The sequence below is a fragment of the Prionailurus bengalensis genome, unplaced genomic scaffold, assembly GCF_016509475.1.
Source record: "Prionailurus bengalensis isolate Pbe53 unplaced genomic scaffold, Fcat_Pben_1.1_paternal_pri Un_scaffold_53, whole genome shotgun sequence".
Taxonomy (NCBI): domain Eukaryota; kingdom Metazoa; phylum Chordata; class Mammalia; order Carnivora; family Felidae; genus Prionailurus; species Prionailurus bengalensis.
Genome location: NW_025091156.1, coordinates 86,263 through 107,725, shown reverse-complemented (window position 1 = coordinate 107,725; position 21,463 = coordinate 86,263). Strand labels below are relative to the sequence as shown.

The 21,463-nt window shown below is 44.4% G+C and overlaps 1 protein-coding gene across 4 annotated transcripts in view; it reads right to left on the bottom strand.

The window, feature by feature from the left end:
• Positions 1-5,723: 5,723 nt before the first annotated feature.
• LOC122478350 (transport and Golgi organization protein 1 homolog) overlaps positions 5,724-21,463 on the bottom strand; it is a 98,298-nt gene continuing 82,558 nt past the window's right edge. For 2 of the 4 annotated variants that reach the window (XM_043571985.1, XM_043571986.1), the window contains 7 exons: positions 12,622-12,763; positions 11,676-11,752; positions 10,079-10,220; positions 9,125-9,201; positions 7,447-7,585; positions 6,374-6,476; positions 5,724-5,896 (listed from right to left, as the gene is read on the bottom strand). In XM_043571985.1, the coding sequence (XP_043427920.1) occupies positions 5,887-5,896; positions 6,374-6,476; positions 7,447-7,585; positions 9,125-9,201; positions 10,079-10,220; positions 11,676-11,752; positions 12,622-12,763 (690 nt within the window). In that variant the 3' untranslated portion in view covers positions 5,724-5,886. Of the gene's footprint in view, positions 5,897-6,373; positions 6,477-7,446; positions 7,586-9,124; positions 9,202-10,078; positions 10,221-11,675; positions 11,753-12,621; positions 12,764-14,213; positions 14,291-15,297; positions 15,393-15,516; positions 15,585-15,666; positions 15,703-15,808; positions 15,870-16,555; positions 16,658-18,411; positions 18,551-18,712; positions 18,780-19,793; positions 19,857-20,110; positions 20,200-21,143; positions 21,166-21,463 lie in introns of all 4 variants that reach the window. The other 2 variants (XM_043571987.1, XM_043571989.1) reach the window with 2 other exon arrangements.

Here is a 21,463-nt window from a genome sequence, read left to right as displayed (position 1 = left end):
AGAAAGACAAAGAAACTGATCCCATTCACAATTGCACCAAGAAGCATAAAATACCTAGGAATAAATCTAACCAAAGATGTAAAAGATCTGTATGCTGAAAACTATAGAAAACGTATGAAGGTAATTGAAGAAGATTTAAAGAAATGGAAAGACATTCCCTGCTCATGGATTGGAAGAATAAATATTGTCAAAATGTCAATACTACCCAAAGCTATCTACACATTCAATGCAATCCCAATCAAAATTGCACCAGCATTCTTCTCGAAGTTAGAACAAGCAATCCTAAAATTCATATGGAACCACAAAAGGCCCCGAATAGCCAAAGTAATTTTGAAGCAGAAGACCAAAGCAGGAGGCATCACAATCCCAGACTTTAGCCTCTACTACAAAGCTGTCATCATCAAGACAGCATGGTATTGGCACAAAAACAGACACATAGACCAATGGAATGCAATAGAAACCCCAGAACTAGACCCACAAACGTATGGCCAACTCATCTTTGACAAAGCAGGAAAGAACATCCAATGGAAAAAAGACAGCCTCTTTAACAAATGGTGCTGGTAGAACTGGACAGCAACATGCAGAAGAATTAAACTAGACCACTTTCTTACACCATTCACAAAAATAAACTCAAAATGGATGAAGGGCCTGAATGTGAGACAGGAAACCATCCAAACCCTAGAGGAAAAAGCAGGAAAAGACCTCTCTGACCTCAGTCGCAGCAATTTCTTACTGGACACATGCCCAAAGGCAAGGGAATTAAAAGCAAAAATGAACTATTGGGACCTCATCAAGATCAAAAGCTTCTGCACAGCAAAGGAAACAACCAACAAAACTAAAAGGCAACCAACGGAATGGGAAAAGATATTTGCAAATGACATATTGGACAAAGGGCTAGTATCCAAAATCTATAAAGAGCTCACCAAGCTCCACACCCAAAAAACAAATAATCCAGTGAAGAAACGGGCAGGAAACATGAATAGACACTTCTAAAGAAGACATCCAGATGGCCCACAGGCACATGAGAAGATGCTCAACGTCGCTCCTCATCAAGGAAATACAAATCAAAACCACACTCAGATATCACCTCATGCCAGTCAGAGTGGCCAAAATGAACAAATCAGGAGATTATAGATGCTGGTGAGGATGTGGAGAAACAGGAACCCTCTTGCACTGTTGGTGGGAATGCAAATTTGTGCAGCCACTCTGGAAAACAGTGTGGAGGTTCCTCAAAAAATTAAAAATAGACCTACCCTATGACCCAGCAATAGCACTGCTAGGAATTTACCCAAGAGATACAGGAGTGCTGATGCCTAGTGGCACTTGTACCCCAATGTTTATAGCAGCACTTTCAACAAGAGCCAAATTGTGGAAAGAGCCTAAATGTCCATCAACTGATGAATGGATAAAGAAATTGTGATTTATATACACAATGGAATACTACATGGCAATGAGAAAGAATGAAATATGGCCTTTTGTAGCAACATGGATGGAAATGGAGAGTGCTTTGCTAAGTGAAATAATGCATACAGCGAAAGACAGATATCATATGTTTTCACTCTTATATGGATCCTGATAAACTTAACAGAAACCCATGGGGGAGGAAAAGGGAAAAAAAAAGAGGTTATAGAGGGAGGGAGCCAAAGCATAAGAGACTCTTAAAAACTGAGAACAAACTGAGGGTTGATGGAGGTTGGAGCAAGGGGAGGGTGGGTGATGGGTATTGAGGAGGGCACCTGTTGGGATGAGCACTGGGTGTTGCTGAAAACCCATCTGACAATGAATTGCATATTTAAAAAATAATAAAATAAATAAAAACATTAAAAAATTCTAGGGGCGCCTGGGTGGCGCAGTCGGTTAAGTGTCCGACTTCAGCCAGGTCACGATCTCGCGGTCCGGGAGTTCGAGCCCCGCGTCAGGCTCTGGGCTGATGGCTCAGAGCCTGGAGCCTGTTTCCGATTCTGTGTCTCCCTCTCTCTCTGCCCCTCCCCCGTTCATGCTCTGTCTCTCTCTGTCCCAAAAATAAATAAACGTTGAAAAAAAAAAATTAAAAAAAAATTCTACATTTATGAATTTAATGTGCAATCTCCTAATTTTCCATATAGGATATACATTTTTCTTTCAACTACATGTGGGATTTTCTCAGGACTAAAACATCTAATGTATGCATATACACAAAATATCAAATGAAGAAATCCACTATAACGAAATGAAATCATACTGGTGAACATAGATTACATTTTTTATGGCAGTACTCAAGGTGGGGTGATATTTTCAACTGGGGGGGGGAGTTAACAGACACGTACACCACAAATCTTGAAGTTACAGCAACTTGCCTGTGCATCAGAAGATCTGTCTTCTTTCTCACAGGGAGAGAAAGGAGACTTGAAAGTATGTGTGGTGAATGTAAAACTCAGGCAGGTCTGTGAATCTCTGACTGAGAAAATGAGAAACAAAGGAAAAAAAAAGTGGAAATGTATCGAACAGGGTATCTAAGCATCAATTTTCATAAAGAAAAAATACCATCAGGCTTTTTCTTCTAAAATTGATTCAGGATGTTTGTTTGGTACAGTCTTACCCATACTGAGAAGTGGCCTTGGTATGTTCTTTGACCATGAGCAGTCTTGGAGGGACGCCGTGAATCTGCTTTTAGTAAAACCTGCAATCAATTTAAAAGTATTTCAGATGTTCACGAATTCATGAGAAATCAGAAAACATGCCAAATCTCAACTGAAAAGGGGATAAGGTAACGAGGATGTTTTTAAGATATTATTGATGAGATTCCTTCCAATGAAGACAAGAGAGGATAACTGTAACAAATTCTGTGCAGGAATAATATTGAACATTCAAGAAACGGGCGGTTCCCGACACAACATACCTGTCAGGTTTCCAGTTGTTTCCAACGACTACAACATTGTTGGGAAAAAGTCCCCACTGAAAGTTCATAAAAGCATGTGCGATGTGGAGGGCACATTGTGTTTTCACCTCTGGCTCTGGTTCCAGCAGGACTCGGAGAGTGGGTCCCGGCTCCTTCTTCTAGAAGGTCCTGAGAGTCAACATTTGGCGTCTTCACTTCCCAACTGAATGCCGCTCCTGTTCCTCCGAATTTGGGTCAGGATTTCTCCCCCGAAACAAGCCTGACCAGGAACCAACCAACCCCAGCCTCTCTGACGTGGCGTCACGGGATCCCCTGAATCCACGGATCCTCCAGGGAAATACCCGCAGGGGAAATGAGGAACAAACCACGGAACAGCCCAGAAAAAGCGAGGGACTGTGCCGCCAACCGACCACCCGCGCTTCCGGGGAAGCCGCCCAGGCCCTGCCTCCCCCGCCTCGGGACTCAGCCCCACCACCTAGGAGACGCCAAGGGGCTGCGAAGCCTCCAGGGTCTCCCCCAGGCCCAGGGGCGGAACCTGCTGGAAACGCAGCTCTGGCTCTTTGCCCACACTCAGAGGCACTGGGTCCTCAGAAGCAAGGAAGCCTTCCCAGCCCCGAGGCGCCCTGGATTAGAAAAGCCTAGTGGGCGCCTTCTCAGGCCAACACTGCCCACGCAGAGGCCCGGCCCCTCCCTGGGCGTGGTGCGTGCGCGCCCTCTGCCGGCCGCCGTGGGAATTCCTGCAATGCTCAAGGCCATGGCTGCTCAGCTGGAAGTACTGAGAGTACAGCTGGTCCAGTGAAGCCTGTTCTCCTGGTCAGGAAGGGTCTTAGCGAAGGGCTGGGGACACAAAGAAACCTTTTCCTTCTCCTTTTTACTGAGTGCAGAATGAAACCGAATTTATTGACATAATGATATCATGTGTAATGCTTTAAGCAGCATTCGCAGAAATACAGACTGCAAATTGACACCTGCTGACCTACAGGTCATGGTGTTTAGCACCAAAATGCTTGGGTAAATAAAAAAGTTGACACCTCTGAGAAAGAGATACAGGCTTCCAGCTATGGAATGAATAACTCATTGGGATCCAGGGTACAGCCCATAGAATAGCGTCAATCCTGTAAGAAAGCGTTGCATGCGTTCGCAATATAGCTACCCTTGTATAGGTCCCTGGAGAGCGTAATGTATCCACACGGAATCACCATGATATATGCCTGAAACTAATACAACATGGTGAGTCTCCTATATTTCAATTAAAAATGACAATATTTTTAATTTCTCCTTCACCATTAAAAATTATTTCTAATTGAGAACATATGAAATTCCATTTATACCACATTCTCTAACGTCAACATCTTGATGTTGAGAGCTTATTTTTCTTGTCAATAATGTCTTTGAGGACACAAATGGGACAAGGTCAGAATGCGCATCTAGAGGGAGCTACACATCTGGTATAAATTTCCTGCCTCTATATGGGTAATTTCAATGAAAAGTGCTTTAGGGATGAAGATGGATGAAATCATTTCCATCAGACTCATAGGTAGATAATTGTGCCTTCAAATAATAATTGCCATCTCTTCATATCAGAGGAAGGCTGGGTGAAGATAAGTGTTTCTCTTTGGATGTAAGAGAAGGTTGTGGTGTTTTAAACTGCTCACCTACCATCCAGAATCCAGAGATTAGCAGGCCTTGGCCTTCTGCTCTGTGCAGCCCTGTCCAGGAAATGGCACCACATCTCCTGTGTCCCCCTCTCCCCTGTCATGTTTTAGCGCAGGCCCTGATCACAGTGGATGAGAATCCTGTTTAGAGAAGCTGCTCATGCTGACTTTTACTGGAGCACAGCTGTTCCCAGCCACCGCAGGGAAGCATGTGGACAGCCAGATTTTGAGCCCTTGGTGGCCCAGCCATGACCCCAACGTGGATGGAAGGCTGGTTGCCTCCATAACCTGGGAGGAAGGAGGGCCAAGCAGGAGTCAGGGGCTCTGGGGCAGAACGCATGGGCTTTGAGGACCTGGAAAGAGTCACATGCTTACACCCAACTCCTCCTTGGTGGTGAGGAAGGAATGGGTATCATGTCATTGACATCTGCCCTGCCCGGCCCTCAAAAAGGAAACAGTGCGGGGCGGGGCGACTTGGTAGCTCAGTCACTTACGTGTCCCACTTTGGCTCAGGTCATGATCTCAGGATTTGTGAGTTTGAGCCCCACGTCGGGATCTGTGCTGACAGCTCAGAGCCTGGAGCCTGCTTTGGATTCTGTGTCTCCCTCTCTCTCTGCCCCTCTGTCTCTCTCTCACTCAAAAATAAACATTGCATCAAAATAAAAGATAAAAACAGAAAACACTGAGAGGAATATGGGCCATTATAAGACTCACACCCACAACTGCTACCTTGAGTCTACCTCCGCTCCCACCTGGATTGGTGCTACCGTGAGGTAGCTGGTACGTGGGGAAATCCACAACGTGTGGATTCATGCAGGGTTTCCTCACTGTTCTACCCGAGACACTGCTGACCCCTCATCCATGTCTTGCAATCACGAATCAGCCATGTCCTGGGGGCTGATAGCTGCCCTGCTGATCACCACACACCACGGTGAGTAGGAAGTGCCACGTGCTTGCGAGGATCTATTGATGAGTGAACACAACTGTCACCAGATCTGGAGGAAGGTTGTGGCCACCACCCCAGAAGGAACCAGCGGGACATGTGCAGTCAATACAATTCAAACAGTCACTTATCTTCTGCCCCTATTCCTGTAGATTCTACCTGTTTGTGACCGTGTATACAGGGGTCACACTGTGTACATCAACACAGAATGACCGTAGGTCCTCCTGGAAGCAGATAATGACAGAGATACAGAACTGTGATGGGTTTATTAGGGGAAACGAGGAAAAACAAAATAGAGGGGACAGGAATGGTCAGGGAAAGAATTCAGTCAAATACGCATATCAGACAACTTTTCTAAATATATCACATCACCACAGCCGGTGGTCACAGTTCAGGGTCCTCTTCAAATTTCACATTCTCCTGTAAGGCAAAGAGATTTTGGGTTATTGCAATGGGATCTTGTGTTCTCCTCTACGTATTTTGTCTTCAACAATATATCTGTGGCCTTGGATGAACACTTAATTGTGTGGCTGCATCTGTGTGTCTACCTCTAAGGGATTAGGACTGTCTTCAAATCTTAGATATAGATCCCTGAATGTACACACTATCACAGTTATCTTTTTCTTTTTCGTAAAGTAGGACCTGAATTTTAAAAGAAAAAACACAGGGGTCCTTGGCGTATTTTTTGAAACAGGGATTGCCAACCTCTCAGCCTCAGGCATTACACTCTTAGTTTCATGAAATTGAATGAACATCTGTTGAGGACCTTCTGTGTGGAGATACATTCATTTCCACCCTGAGAAGGGTGAGTGTCCACTCCTCCCATACATTTTACAAATTCTTTAAGTGCTTCTCACCTCAGAAACCAACATTGTCCCTGTTTCTCAGATTACAAACCTGAGGCTCTGAGATGACCGCCGAGAGCTGGTGTTAGAGCTGACACAGCAGGAACACAGGCAAAACCTCAGGAGATTGCGAGAGAACTTTCGGAGACGCAAACCTGCAGGCAGGGTGGTGACAGCAGACGCAGGGGTGTGGTGACCAGAGTTCAGCAGGGGCGTCTCCTCCTCACCCCTGAGTTCCCCACCAAGAGTCTGACTCAGGCTGAAGGCCAAGGAAGCAGCACAGCTGATCTACAACCTGCCTTCACATTTAGTCTCACTGAGACACACTAACTTAGGCAGACAAGCGTTTCCTAAGTTTAATTTCCTAAATCTTCCAGGACATTCTTCATACATGTCCAGACCCTTCAGAAGACCAAGGGAAACAACAAACTTTATTTAGATTATGAACTAGTTGCACTGTGGTAACGTTGACATTTCAGAGATGATGACTGCATTCTACATTGTGGTTGAACCCGTGCAGCAGTCCTTTGCAGACTTCACACTATCCTCATGCTCCCTTCCCAGTGTGTGGGCCCTGCCAGAAATGGCCTCCAAGTCCATCCTGCTGACCCCAACGCCCTCCCCTCTGCACCTCCTCAAACTCTGCTTACTGTGCTCAACTTCCCTTCTATTGCTGCGTGATTCAAGTTTCCCCCAGTTTTGCACTGGATCCTTCACTGGTACTTCCACTATGGTGACCACAAGGTCTGTGTCATATAATGCATGTGCCCCCTTTCAGATGGGACACCTGAGGCACCTACACTTAGGGGTGCATCTCATCCTTCACGGAGCTCAAAGCATTGTGTCTTTCAGACAGGCACCAGTACTCCTGATCCATCTGCCTTTGTGTAAAACTCCTCTTTCTTGTAGACAAGAGAAACCTACAGCTGACCTCATTACAGGGAAATGACACAGCCCATTGTACACTATGTCCTGAGAAACTTGAGATATGTGACACTGTCCTCAGGCAGGTTTGCAGTTGAATTGCCAAGCCCTCACAAGCATCCCTACATCATTCCCACCAAGTCTTTCACCAAGAAGACGAATACGCTTTATCAGTCACTCATCCAGTTCAGGTCATCTTACCAAATTTAGTACGTGGAGGAGCTGGTGGAGGAGGTGGAGGTGGCCCAGAGCCCGTGACTGGTGGTGAAGGGTGGTCCATGGGAGACAGCCTGCAAGGCGATCCTGGGGAAGGACCAGGCCCTCTTGCATTCATAATGGCCTGCAGAACAGAAAAGAAAGCTATGTTCATAGGACAGAGCAAAGCACCAACACCAGCAAAAGGTGGCAACCCAAAGAAGCAGTGCTCATCTCCTGCCAGCTTCCCCACCACCAGGTTCCAAGAGGGCAGCATCAGTGCCAAAATCTCTACCCATACTTTGGGTTCCACTTATAGCTTTGGGGGTGGGGAACGGATGCTATGGGGACAAACCAGTGTTCCCACATGTGTGCAAATGTAGAACAGCAAGCTCTTGTCCGAGAGGATTTATGGAATGAGTACCAAATTAATAAAATAGCATATTCCTGATAGGAAGGCATTTAAGTCCAGAATCGCCTTCCACCCCGCATCCGCCTCCACCACAGAGGCTGCTTATTTGTATGTGAAGAACTACAGATTGAGAAGGAATGACAATCCCAGGCTCCACGCATGGAATCATAGCCCTCGTGGCTCAAAGCTCTGCCTCTAAGCCCCCGCCTGTGCCCGATCTGCTTCTCTCCCGACAATGAGGTCTTCTCCTCTCTGCAAGTGCTATCCATGGGCACAGAGACATGTTCGGGGATGGGGATCCTGAGGTCATGCAGAGAACCTCGAAAAGCATGTTCTTAGAGAAATATGTTACCTATACATGTTAGGTAGGCTTAGCTAATTTATTTTCATTCAGTGGTACTTCTCAGTTAAATACAGTACAACTCGCAGGGTACTTTTGTTCTCTGAAAAGATAAGCTGAAATTCTAAATAACAGAATTAACACAAATACACTTTCGTTTCTGCTGTACATCTCCATGTTTCACCTGTAACAGTGATACAGAACACAAGAGAACATGCTCATGTGAACACAAAGGACACAGTGGAGAATTACAATGCAGGTAATTACGGATTGTCTCTCTTCACCACCCATGTAGCAATGTGTGTTTTCTAGGACAAATATGTCACCTCTTGTCGTTCAGAATATGTATACCCAGGGCACACCTGAAGAGATTCCAGACAGCACATTTACAAAAAAAAAAAAAAAAAAAAAGGCTGAATGTTGATGGGTATTACATATACTTTGTCTAAGACCACTCTAAATGACACATACAAAAATATAAGTTGGAGTGAAGGCAGTTTGCATTTTCAAAACATAAGGATAACTGCCGATTTTCTGAACACATTAATCCCCTAGAAAGAAACAGAACAGGAAGAAACAGCAAGAGCAATGATTCCACACTGAGGAGGTCCAGAAAAAATAAGTCATGCCAAAAGACTTCCAGGTGGAGTGTGGTCTCTTCCTCCCTGGGTTATTTCCAGGTATATACCAGAAAAGCCCTTGGGTGCTCAGCCCTAGGCACGATTGGTTCTAAACCTTCCACAAGGAGTTGACAGGCAGAAAGTAGAGAACCCCAGAGACACTTGGGTTAAGGTTGTGCATTTGGAAAATGAGAAAAACAAGCAGACATATCATACAACACACAAAACAGACACAAAGCCAGGAGAGAGCGCTGAACAGAAAAAGGAGGGTTTTGCCAAAGAGTTACAACTGAAAATGTCCACAGCATTTACCTTGTCCTCCGTGATCCTTTTGGTAGAGTCAGTGTTGTTGTTACTCACAGGAGCAACATGTGGATCCGCAAAAGGCCCTAGAAGGGATGGAGGTTTATTCTGCTTTGAGTAGATTGTGCAGAGATTAAAAAAAACAAAAACAAAAACACAAAAACAAACAAAACAAAAACCCCAATAAACAAAAACCACTCTCCTCATTCCTCAAGCAACTTAAACTCTTTGGCCCAGTCAGATCCCAAATCACATGCACAGGGTATCCCACATGCTTCAGGTGATCCCAAGGTAAAGGGAGAGCCATTCTTTAAACTCTGATGAAGACCCATAAAAGCCCTGGTTCAGGTGTTTTCATAACTCCTCAAACAACTGTGGATGACTGGGGGCTCAACTGGATGGATATATGTTAGGCTGTGCCTCATGCCTCCCACCGCCCAGCACATGGACTGTGTATGGCACACATCTGCTGAAGCGCTATGCCTGCTTTTCTGCATACAGCCCCATTCCATCTCCACAAGAGACACCTGTACCAACACAAGGTGGGGGAAATGACCCAAGGATGACAAGTCAATCATGACAAACTCAAGGAATGTGGTGATGATGGCAGGCATTTTCCTTGCGTTGCAATGGTCTGTGGTACCACCTCTGCACCTTGTACAAGACTGAACAACGGGGCGCCTGGGTGGCTCAGTCGGTTAAGCATCCGACTCCGGCTCAGGTCATGATCTCACAGTGCGTGAGTTCCAGCCCCACGTCGGGCTCTGTGTTGACAGCTCAGAGCCTGGAACCTGCTTCAGATTCTGTGTCTCCCTCTCTCTGACCCTCCCCCATTCATGCTCTGTCTCTGTCTGTCTCAAAAATAAGTAAACATTAACAAATTTCTTTAAAAAAGACTCAACAACAATAAAAATTAGATGAAGGTTCTTAGCAAGCCAACTCATACTGCCCAGATCATCTTACCAAGTGGTGCAGGTGGAGGGGTTCGGGATGGTCCCGAACCTGGTACAGGAGGTGGATGTGCCCAGATCAAAGGGTGGCCTCTATAGTAGCGTGGGCAGAATCTTCCAGTTGATGGAGGAGGTCGCCACGGATCCACACTGCCCTGTAGAACAGAAGTGACAGCTATGTGCAGATGCCACACAAGAGAACCAATCTGCAAAGCAGCTGAAACCCATAGAAGTACGGGTCAGCACCTGCTCCCTACTCTGCCACCAGGATCCAAGAGAGTAGCATCAGTACCTGAAAACTCTGTCCCTGCCACTGGGTACCACCTACAGCTTAGGCAACTAAACACAGGCGGTTAAACTACTGTCACCACATGTCCCTGCCCATGTCTGAGAATTTAGAACAAAATGACCCCATCTTACAGGATTAAATAAGTAATTCGAAACTAATCAAGCGGCATATTCCAGACAGGAAGACATCCAAGTCCAGGATCACTTTGCATCCCTCCACTACAGTGACGGCAAAAGCTCTGTTTTTGGCTTGTTCGGAACACAGAAAAATGGACTGCAAATACACAGCTCATTCTCTGCACATGAAATCACAGCTACTCTTGGGGACAAGTTCTGCCTGCCGGCCCCACACTTGGCCCCCTCTGCTTCCCTCGCTGAGAAAGAGGTCTTCCTACTTTCTGCAAGTGCTGTCAAAGGCCAAGAAACCACTCGGGAGTTGGGGATGCCTGGAGTCTTGTAGGGGACCTGAGGAAATGTTTGCTGTGAGGAACATATTACACATCAATGAGTACTAGGCCCCCAAGTGTTTACCTGAATTCATAAGGAATTCTGGTTTTGTGTACACTACAAGACACAGAGTAATACATCCTATGGGAAAAAAGAGGCAGACATTCATGAAACAGAATTAATGCAAATGTGTTTTGACTTTGGTATACATTTCCAGGGATGTGTCATGAGTGATGGTATCAGCTCTAACACTGACTGGAGACACAAGAGAACCTGCTCATATGAATAAAACTGAAGGACCTTGTGTTCAGAATACTTTTACCTAAGTTACTGCTTGAAAGGATTCGAAACAGTTCATTTACCCATGAAGACTGGAAGGTGGTGAGTTATGACAATGACTTTGTCTAAAACCATCATATATTGTACAAGGCACACAATATAAAGATGGAGGGAAGTCTTTTCACGTTTAGAACTAACAGACAGTCTTCACCATGAATAGTGAGACCAGAAAGAGGAAAATAACAACAACACTGATCCCACAGAGAGGTAGTGTGTTAGGAGTCAACAAGCTTAGAGACTTTGCTATAGAGTGCAGTGTATCTTCCTGTTGTTGTTATTTTGAACACAAGGGAAAAGCCATAAGGTGATCAACTTCTAAGTTCCTTTGGCTACTAAACTGACCAGAAAAAAGATGACAGGCTGAAAAGACAGAAGCCTGTAGACTCTTGGGTTAAGGCTGTGCATTTGGAAACTGAGAAAAACAAGCAGACATATCATACAACACACAAAGCAGACGCAAAGCCAGGAGAGAGCGCTGAACAGAAAAAGGAGGGTTTTGCCAAAGAGTTACAACTGAAAATGTCCACAGCATTTACCTTGTCCTCCATGATCCTTTTGGTAGAGTCAGTGTTGTTGTTACTCACAGGAGCAACATGTGGTTCCGCAAAAGGCCCTAGAAGGGATGGAGGTTTATTCTGCTTTGAGTAGATTGTGCAGAGATTAAAAAAAAAACACACAAAAACAAACAAAACAAAAACCCCAATAAACAAAAACCACTCTCCTCATTCCTCAAGCAACTTAAACTCTTTGGCCCAGTCAGATCCCAAATCACATGCACAGGGTATCCCACATGCTTCAGGTGATCCCAAGGTAAAGGGAGAGCCATTCTTTAAACTCTGATGAAGACCCATAAAAGCCCTGGTTCAGGTGTTTTCATAACTCCTCAAACAACTGTGGATGACTGGGGGCTCAACTGGATGGATATACGTTAGGCTGCGCCTCATGCCTCCCACCGCCCAGCACATGGACTGTGTATGGCACACATCTGCTGAAGCGCTATGCCTGCTTTTCTGCATACAGCCCCATTCCATCTCCACAAGAGACACCTGTACCAACACAAGGTGGGGGAAATGACCCAAGGATGACAAGTCAATCATGACAAACTCAAGGAATGTGGTGATGATGGCAGGCATTTTCCTTGCGTTGCAATGGTCTGTGGTACCACCTCTGCACCTTGTACAAGACTGAACAACGGGGCGCCTGGGTGGCTCAGTCGGTTAAGCATCCGACTCCGGCTCAGGTCATGATCTCACAGTGCGTGAGTTCCAGCCCCACGTCGGGCTCTGTGTTGACAGCTCAGAGCCTGGAACCTGCTTCAGATTCTGTGTCTCCCTCTCTCTGACCCTCCCCCATTCATGCTCTGTCTCTGTCTGTCTCAAAAATAAGTAAACATTAACAAATTTCTTTAAAAAAGACTCAACAACAACAAAAATTAGATGAAGGTTCTTAGCAAGCCAACTCATACTGCCCAGATCATCTTACCAAGTGGTGCAGGTGGAGGGGTTCGGGATGGTCCCGAACCTGGTACAGGAGGTGGATGTGCCCAGATCAAAGGGTGGCCTCTATAGTAGGGTGGGCAGAATCTTCCAGTTGATGGAGGAGGTCGCCACGGATCCACACTGCCCTGTAGAACAGAAGTGACAGCTATGTGCAGATGCCACACAAGAGAACCAATCCGCAAAGCAGCTGAAACCCATAGAAGTACGGGTCAGCACCTGCTCCCTACTCTGCCACCAGGATCCAAGAGAGTAGCATCAGTACCTGAAAACTCTGTCCCTGCCACTGGGTACCACCTACAGCTTAGGCAACTAAACACAGGCGGTTAAACTACTGTCACCACATGTCCCTGCCCATGTCTGAGAATTTAGAACAAAATGACCCCATCTTACAGGATTAAATAAGTAATTCGAAACTAATCAAGCGGCATATTCCAGACAGGAAGACATCCAAGTCCAGGATCACTTTGCATCCCTCCACTACAGTGACGGCAAAAGCTCTGTTTTTGGCTTGTTCCGAACACAGAAAAATGGACTGCAAATACACAGCTCATTCTCTGCACATGAAATCACAGCTACTCTTGGGGACAAGTTCTGCCTGCCGGCCCCACACTTGGCCCCCTCTGCTTCCCTCGCTGAGAAAGAGGTCTTCCTACTTTCTGCAAGTGCTGTCAAAGGCCAAGAAACCACTCGGGAGTTGGGGATGCCTGGAGTCTTGTAGGGGACCTGAGGAAATGTTTGCTGTGAGGAACATATTACACATCAATGAGTACTAGGCCCCCAAGTGTTTACCTGAATTCATAAGGAATTCTGGTTTTGTGTACACTACAAGACACAGAGTAATACATCCTATGGGAAAAAAGAGGCAGACATTCATGAAACAGAATTAATGCAAATGTGTTTTGACTTTGGTATACATTTCCAGGGATGTGTCATGAGCGATGGTATCAGCTCTAACACTGACTGGAGACACAAGAGAACCTGCTCATATGAATAAAACTGAAGGACCTTGTGTTCAGAATACTTTTACCTAAGATACTGCTTAAAAGGATTCGAAAGAGTTCATTTACCCATGAAGACGTGAAGATGGTGAGTTATGACAATGACTTTGTCTAAAACCATCATAAATTGTACAAGGCACACAATATAAAGATGGAGGGAAGTCTTTTCACGTTTAGAACTAACAGACAGTCTTCACCATGAATAGTGAGACCAGAAAGAGGAAAATAACAACAACACTGATCCCACAGAGAGGTAGTGTGTTAGGAGTCAACAAGCTTAGAGACTTTGCTATAGAGTGCAGTGTATCTTCCTGTTGTTGTTATTTTGAACACAAGGGAAAAGCCATAAGGTGGTCAACTTCTAAGTTCCTTTGGCTACTAAACTGACCAGAAAAAAGATGACAGGCTGAAAAGACAGAAGCCTGTAGACTCTTGGGTTAAGGCTGTGCATTTGGAAAAGATAAACAGGCAGACATATCACACAACACAGAAAACAGGGATAAGGCCGCAGAGCATGCTGTGGCACAAATGAGGGTTTCCTGACAGACCTACAACTGAAAATGGCCCCAGCATTTACCTTGTCCTTCTCGGCATTGTTGGTAGACTGCTTGTAGTTGTGACTCATGGGAGTGACATCAGCTTCGGCTAAAGGCTCTGAAAGGGATAGAGGTTTACTCTGATTTTAGTAGACTGTGAAGAATTCACACAAACACCACATTTTGTGACGTGTTAAACTCTCGCCCACACTCAGGACCAGGAGGAGAGGCAGAGAGTAACCCACAAGCCTCAGTTCACCCCAGTGATAAGGGGAAATCCATCCCATCATATCTTAATGAAGAAACCATAGGGTCCTGGCTCATGTTCTTCATAATTAGTCAAATAACTTTCAACAGGGCAGCTCAGAGAGAAATCAGGAAATCGTCACCAAAACAGCCATTTCTCAATACACATGAGGGGTAATAACTCAGCATCTCATTTCAGATAAAAATTAAAATGAGAGCGTCAGTTGGTGGATAACATCAAAAAACCCTCCACAGAAGAGCATGGGTGTGTTTCTTCTGACTCCAGGCAGATTGTTCAGTCTTTCAGCTTATCTATAAGCTGCCTTCCACATGGGAGCTGGTATTATGTAACTATTTCTGAATGGAACTGAACTTGACTGATATTATATTAATGAGTAAAGGAAAACTATGGGTGTTTAGCAGTGAAGCCGCAGAGTTGCACTGATAACATCAGAGGACGAAGCTATTTGGAGCTTGGATTCAGAAATGTAGGTCTACAGTTCACAACAATAAAAATAAAGGAACATTAAAAATAGTCAATAAATGACCTTCTCCTCAAATAAACTAAAGTCTTCACATTGAGTCCGGGTGGGAAGAAGGATGAGGCCCCTGTCCTGTCATCCTTTCCAAGCTCTTCAGACAGGGGGATGCTAGAGGAGGTGGGAGGGTCACAGCCAGAGGAGGGGCATGAGCTCCACCAGTCACAGGGACAAGTGCCTCACTGCTTGTAGTACCAGAGGAGAACACCCTTCTGTCACCCCTTCAGACCACCTGCTGTCCTTAGTGTTTGCTGTTCTGTCCAGGACACACGATGATCACCCACAGGAGAAGGCTTTGCCGCAGAAATTAGGCTGCTGCACATCACCACATCCCTTTTACCTCTCCTCGCAGGGTTCTGCATCTCTGGACTTCCAGGCATTGGTCTCCGCCTCCTGTATCCCTCAAGCAGCCTCTTTCCTTCCATCTCATCCAGTCTTGGATACAGAAAAAGAATGGACTTCTATCAGAGTTGCAACGCCACGTCCTCTGACTAGACACTAAACAGCACAGCTGTCATCCCTCAAAACACCCATAAAAACTCATGTCACGCTCCCACACCTGTGTTTCAAGCGGGCGACCTCTCGGCTCTGCTCCACCATTTTCGTCTCCCAGATCCGAGTCTTGATCTAGGGGAGAAAAACATATCCACCTTCAGTCGTGCCAGACTGGGAACCAAAGAGAGAGAGGAGGAAAAAAGAAAACACTTACCAGGTTGTCCTGAGCATTACGCTCATAAACTGCGACCTGAAAAAGCAACAATGAAAAGTCCGTGTTTAGGAATTCCAAGGGCCACTACACTCAACCACATGAGGTACTAAGGGTTCACTATGTCAGGCAGAACTCACGTTACCTGGTGTGTGAAGGTGAGTTCTGCCTTCTGCAGCTGTTCTCGTGTTTGTTTTATTTGCTGTCTGTGAGATACAATTGTTTTCGTCAAATAAGGCCTAATATGAGGTAGGATTATAAATAATCTGCTCATGTTCCCGTCATCCTCATATCTTCCCCCAATACAATTTATCCTTTCACATGAAACACTTTTCACACAATTATAAATGTACAGAACCAAAGCTATTGTTCCATCCTCTCCTTACTCATTATTCCATGCCCGTAGGGTTCAGAGGTCATAGAATTCTTTTCCATTTGCAATCTTGCCCTAATTCATCATGTGACAAGTGACTTTCATCATAAAGCCAACATAAAGTTCTATTCTCCTTTAACTTGTGTACTCACCAGGTTTCCTAGGGTTGCAAAGACCACGACCATCAGATGGTACTACCTTGTTGATGGATATGATTTCATCCTATGACACACTGCTTTCCTATAGATTATGACAACTGACACCACCCCTCAGGAACGTTGGCATGGATGAAGTTTCTACATGGGCAGGTCAATGCTGGAGACCCAGAAATGTTTAGTAGCTTAATTGTCTTATTCTTTCTAATACTTATCTTTCCCTATCTGTTAATTCTCTACGGATATGTCCTCTGAATTTGTGTTTGTATTACTATATTCATGGAGTCTACCCATTGTACAAAGGTTAGAACTAAGAAACGAACAGGGGTTTCATGAGCCGCTGCTAATTAGTATCTGAACTCACTTGCACTTGTGTATGTCCCTTGTAGCTATTTTCAGATTTTCCTCTGCAGTTACCATCTGATTCTTCATTGCCACTAGTTCACAGTTTGTCATATCCAGATTCCTAAGATGGGAAAGATATATACACAGTCCAGTAGCCAAGGTCCAGAAATTCTGCCTTTTTCCTTCTCAGCTCTCTTAAAGCCTAGATTCAAATATCCCTATCCCCTCCCCCAACGATGCACAGACTGACAACACAGTCAGAGAAATGAAGACCCCATTTAATGTTAAAGAAAATTCAACCTCCGTCTGCTGCCAAGTCGCCTACAATCAGAGCCGCCTTTCTAGTTCTCTGCTTCTACTCCTTCATCGTCAAGTCATCAAATAACATTGCACCTTGTGCCTTCCCAGAGTTGGTCTTTTGTTTGAGATGGAGAAGGCCTATTTCAGGTCAGTGTGAAAACCTGTGCCTGACCAACTGTACCCATTAGGGTGAGGCAGGGGATCATCATTGCCTTACACCTCCATGGGGCAGTGCACTGAATCTCAGTCCAGAAGTTGTACCCTGACACAGACACTGAGCATGAAAGACAGCCTTCCAGGATATGGCTTCACCAGCATTGCAAATCACTCCCATACACCACTAAGGTTCAGGAGTGCAACCCCTGCCCACTCTTTCAAAGATCCTGGTGGAGGGAAAGGCCAATCTTAGAGTGGCAATATATGCTGAAATATAACATGGTGTGAACTGTCCCACAGTCAGGCTGTTATCTTCAGGAAACAGATTTCAGATGGAAAACTATCAACTTCATGGAGTCAGTCTACTTGAACAAGACTCAGTTCATTGACAGTGAAGGCAGCAAAGGGAAATGCTTAGAAAGGCTGGTTTGCTGTGTTGCCCTCAGACTATTTTGTCCATGGTGTTGCTTTAAAGGGTTTCAACTTGGCACCGGATGTACTCAAGAATCACATGCAAAATTGAAAGACTGTTAGTAATGGACACAAAAGCACTAGACAGAGAAAGGTACATGCATTTCCCTCTGGTCTCACAGGTAGTCCTTCAGCAAATGCTTTCTGGGGTGGCTGTAACGTAGAGGCTCTGTTGTAAGGGGGTGAAGATAGAAAGGTGGTCAGGGTGCTGTACCTGCTCCCACAAAGAGCTTACACATTAACAAAAACAACATGCCAGTGAGACAGAGCAGGCTCCACCCCGGGTGTGGAAAGGACTAACAGAAGCTGAGTCTCCAGGGAAGACAAGGAAGCATTTCCTTTTCAATGTGAATAAGGTCTCTAAAGGCCCTCCTCCTGAGAACAAAAGGAAATACTGGACCAAAGAAGAAACATGCACCTGGTGCACCAAATTTCTAATGAACCCATGAAGACACACTTCATACGAGGCTCACTTGCAGACTGGATGAAGAGATGCAGTCCTGATGCCATCCCAACCCACAGTCTAGAAAGAAACTCCCATGGTTTCTGCAGCAAGATAAGTCAATGTTTTCCCTAAATATTTTTGACCCAAGTCTGGTGCTGAACAAAGATGACCTAATTCCCGGCTGATAAGACAATGGGATGGGATTGAAACGTATAGGCCAATGTAAATGGATCCAGAGGGGATCCTGTCATCAGTGTGTTTAATGCCAGTATCTTCCCTCTTCTACCCCAAGTACATGACACAAGAATGTGTAACAAGCACTAAGGACAGAGAGGAAAATGCAGGTTATAGGAAGCCAGGTAGGAAGGGCAGGCACAATTCTCCTGAATGCATTTGGCAAAATTACTCTGGATCCAATTCTAGAAGAAATATGTTTATCTATAGCGGCCACCACATTCATTCATACAACAGTACTCGGGACCATTATCACATGAACGTCTTACTTTGCTGTAGCCGTTTTTCTTTCTTCATAGAATTTATCAAGGACGTCTCCTCTCTCCTTCAGCCTTTTGGCTGTTTCTTCCCTGATTGCTTTAATAGAACTCAAAGCATTAAGAATGTCTTCCACAGTCTTTATCCTTGCTGTAAAAAAATGGTTATTTTGTGCATGTGCATATGACCTGAGACTTGGTTTTGGGGTGACAGGAAAAGGGCAACTAGTGTGAAGGCAAGAAGGCATTCTTTCCCTTCCCAGTGCAAAGTCTTTGCCACCATATGGGGATTTCTCCCCAACAGACAACATACCTTCCAGTGCACGGTTATGGGACCTCCAGGCTCTCAGTTCCTCCAATTGACTGTTTGCATCTTCTGACTTTAGGACAGATATGAGAAAATACATTCAAGAAATAATGATCGCACAACAATGTGAGTGCAACAGGACTGTGCATGGCAACAAAGAAAGATCCTGGGGCATAAATACAACAAGGAGAAGGCAAAGAACATGGAAAATAGTTCCAGTCAAAGGGCTCACAAATGGTTTTCTTAGGAGAATATTCCTCTATGCACACTGAACATTGTTGAGCATTAAGAGAAGAAGGCAGTATACAATTTGCTATTGCCCTTCATCTCTCAACTATCTTGGGGGATTTTCTCCATATCTTGGAGGGCAGGTCTGAATGATGTGGTAATGACCTAGTTGTGAAAATAAAAGATACTTCCTAGTCCTTGAAATAGCAAACTCCTCATGGTGGTCCTAGTGAAATGCCAGCTGTGCAGATGGAGGTTTGTCTCCCAGAGGCCCACTCTCTACTATGGTAAACAGCAAGCGAATATGCTATGCTCACCTCACCCAATGAACAAAAAGCCTCCAAAGTCAAATTACAGTAAAAGCAGCCAACTCTTAGCACTTCCTGATTCTTAACATTCCTCTCTCTCTCTCTTTCTGATTGCAAGGTAACATGTGCACTTTGAAGGGTGTCATTTAAAATTTTATTGAAGTGCTCAACTTTTCTGATGTTCTCCTTCAACAGAACATGTTGAATGAGTCATAACAATTCCTTAATTTTACTTGTGTTTTTAGAACGCAATCTAGGCAAAGAAAGGATTCTTACTTTCTTTTTTTTTTTTTTTTTTTTTTTTATTTAAAAAAATTTTTTTTTTTCAACGTTTATTTATTTATTTTTTGGGGGGGGACAGAGAGAGACAGAGCATGAATGGGGGAGGGGCAGAGAGAGAGGGAGACACAGAATCGGAAACAGGCTCCAGGCTCTGAGCCATCAGCCCAGAGCCCGACGCGGGGCTCGAACTCGCGGACCGCGAGATCGTGACCTGGCTGAAGTCGGACGCTTAACCGACTGCGCCACCCAGGCGCCCCAAGGATTCTTACTTTCAACTTAAGAGCTTCAGCAGAGTGAATGTTACTTTCTCTCTTCGCTTCTTGAAGATGTATCTTTAATTCATTGATGTATATACAAAACATATGAAAAAGGAATCAGAATTCAAAAATAGCATCGTGGTAGATAAGCCTATGTCTGATGTGTGACTCCTTTCACAAATAAAAAGGTAGTTTTTTATTACATTTGTGAAGCTTGTCTTGAATTGGAAGTATGTATAGAACACATGAAATAGGTCAGTAGGATGAACTACAAGAGGTAAAACTAATCAAAATGAAGTCACAAGAAATATTTGAAAGGGCAATGCTACCTTCTGTTCCCACATGGATATTGCTTCAGCCAGCTCTGTGGTTTCTTTCTCCAACGTGTTGATCTTTGCAGTTTTTTGCTGTAAATTAACTAAAAGGAGATAAAACAATTTTTAAGGTTGTTACCAAACCAGTGACATCGAATAATCCCACTGTATTAGCAGCACAGGCACATGATCTGACACATGGGTGTAACTAACTGTTTAGCTTTCTCATTGTGCCTGAAGAAAGCAAGTTTCAGCAGCATTTTAAACCCAAGAAACCTCATTTCACTGACATTCCTATACGTGTAAGCTCTAGAACACTGACTCCTCTAACAGACACAAAGTGCAAACTCCTCTTACATTGGCCCAATGTGAGAGCTCTCATGCCCTGAGGTCACTCTTCTCATCACCACCACCGCTGCATTTACAGTGATGAACACCAACCAGTCTTTGAGGGCTTGTTAAGTGTCAGGTAGCCACCTTGCCTCTCAACAGACAGCACCACAGAATCACCACAGTCCATGGGGTCCGTGCAGAATAGATTGCCCCCCATTGGCATCAAGTTCACTTTTCCCCTGGCATGAATGGCTCCCTCCACCTCAGACTCAAAACCTTGGTTTAACCCTCTCCTGTGACACACACGCTGCCTGGCAATACCTGGCTTCTTCTCTAAGCTTAGGCTTCTTGACAGACTCAAAGAGGGTTTTCTCATCTTCACATTTCACCAAAAGCCAGGTCATGGCAAAGTACTCACTCCACACCTCAGGCTCATATCATCACTTCTGTCCTAATCATTTCTATGCAAAATTACACTCATTCTGTTCTCCTTCCTCCTGTGATGTTTTCCTCCCCTGGTCTCTTGTCTTAAGAGAGGCAAATCCCTCCACATTGTCACTTAGCCTCTAACAGGGAAGAGAAAGATTTTCAAGAGTTAACAAGTCAATTAGACATCAGAAGTCACCATATTTATCCCTAGTTAAAAAATTAAAACCCACACCAAACACGAGTAATGAAAAAAAATTACAAAGACGACTCAAACCTAAAATCTTACCTGGATATACTGGAGGCTCTGTCTGAGAGAGGAAGAAACAAAATTAAGTTTGAGGTCAAAACATAGTAATAGTAAAAACTTATTCTTCCTGATAAAATACTGAAATGTCATCCAATGAAATTACAATGATCATTTTGTTCAGCATAATGAATTCATAACATTAATATAATAAAAAAGTAGAATTTCATATTTAGTTCATGATTCTTTATAAACCATTTCTGATAAAAGCAGAAAGATTCAGAGCTTATTTTGACCAAAAGATAGATTTACATTATATTAAATAAATATCAAAATATTCAATTCTGTCAGTGCATAATGCG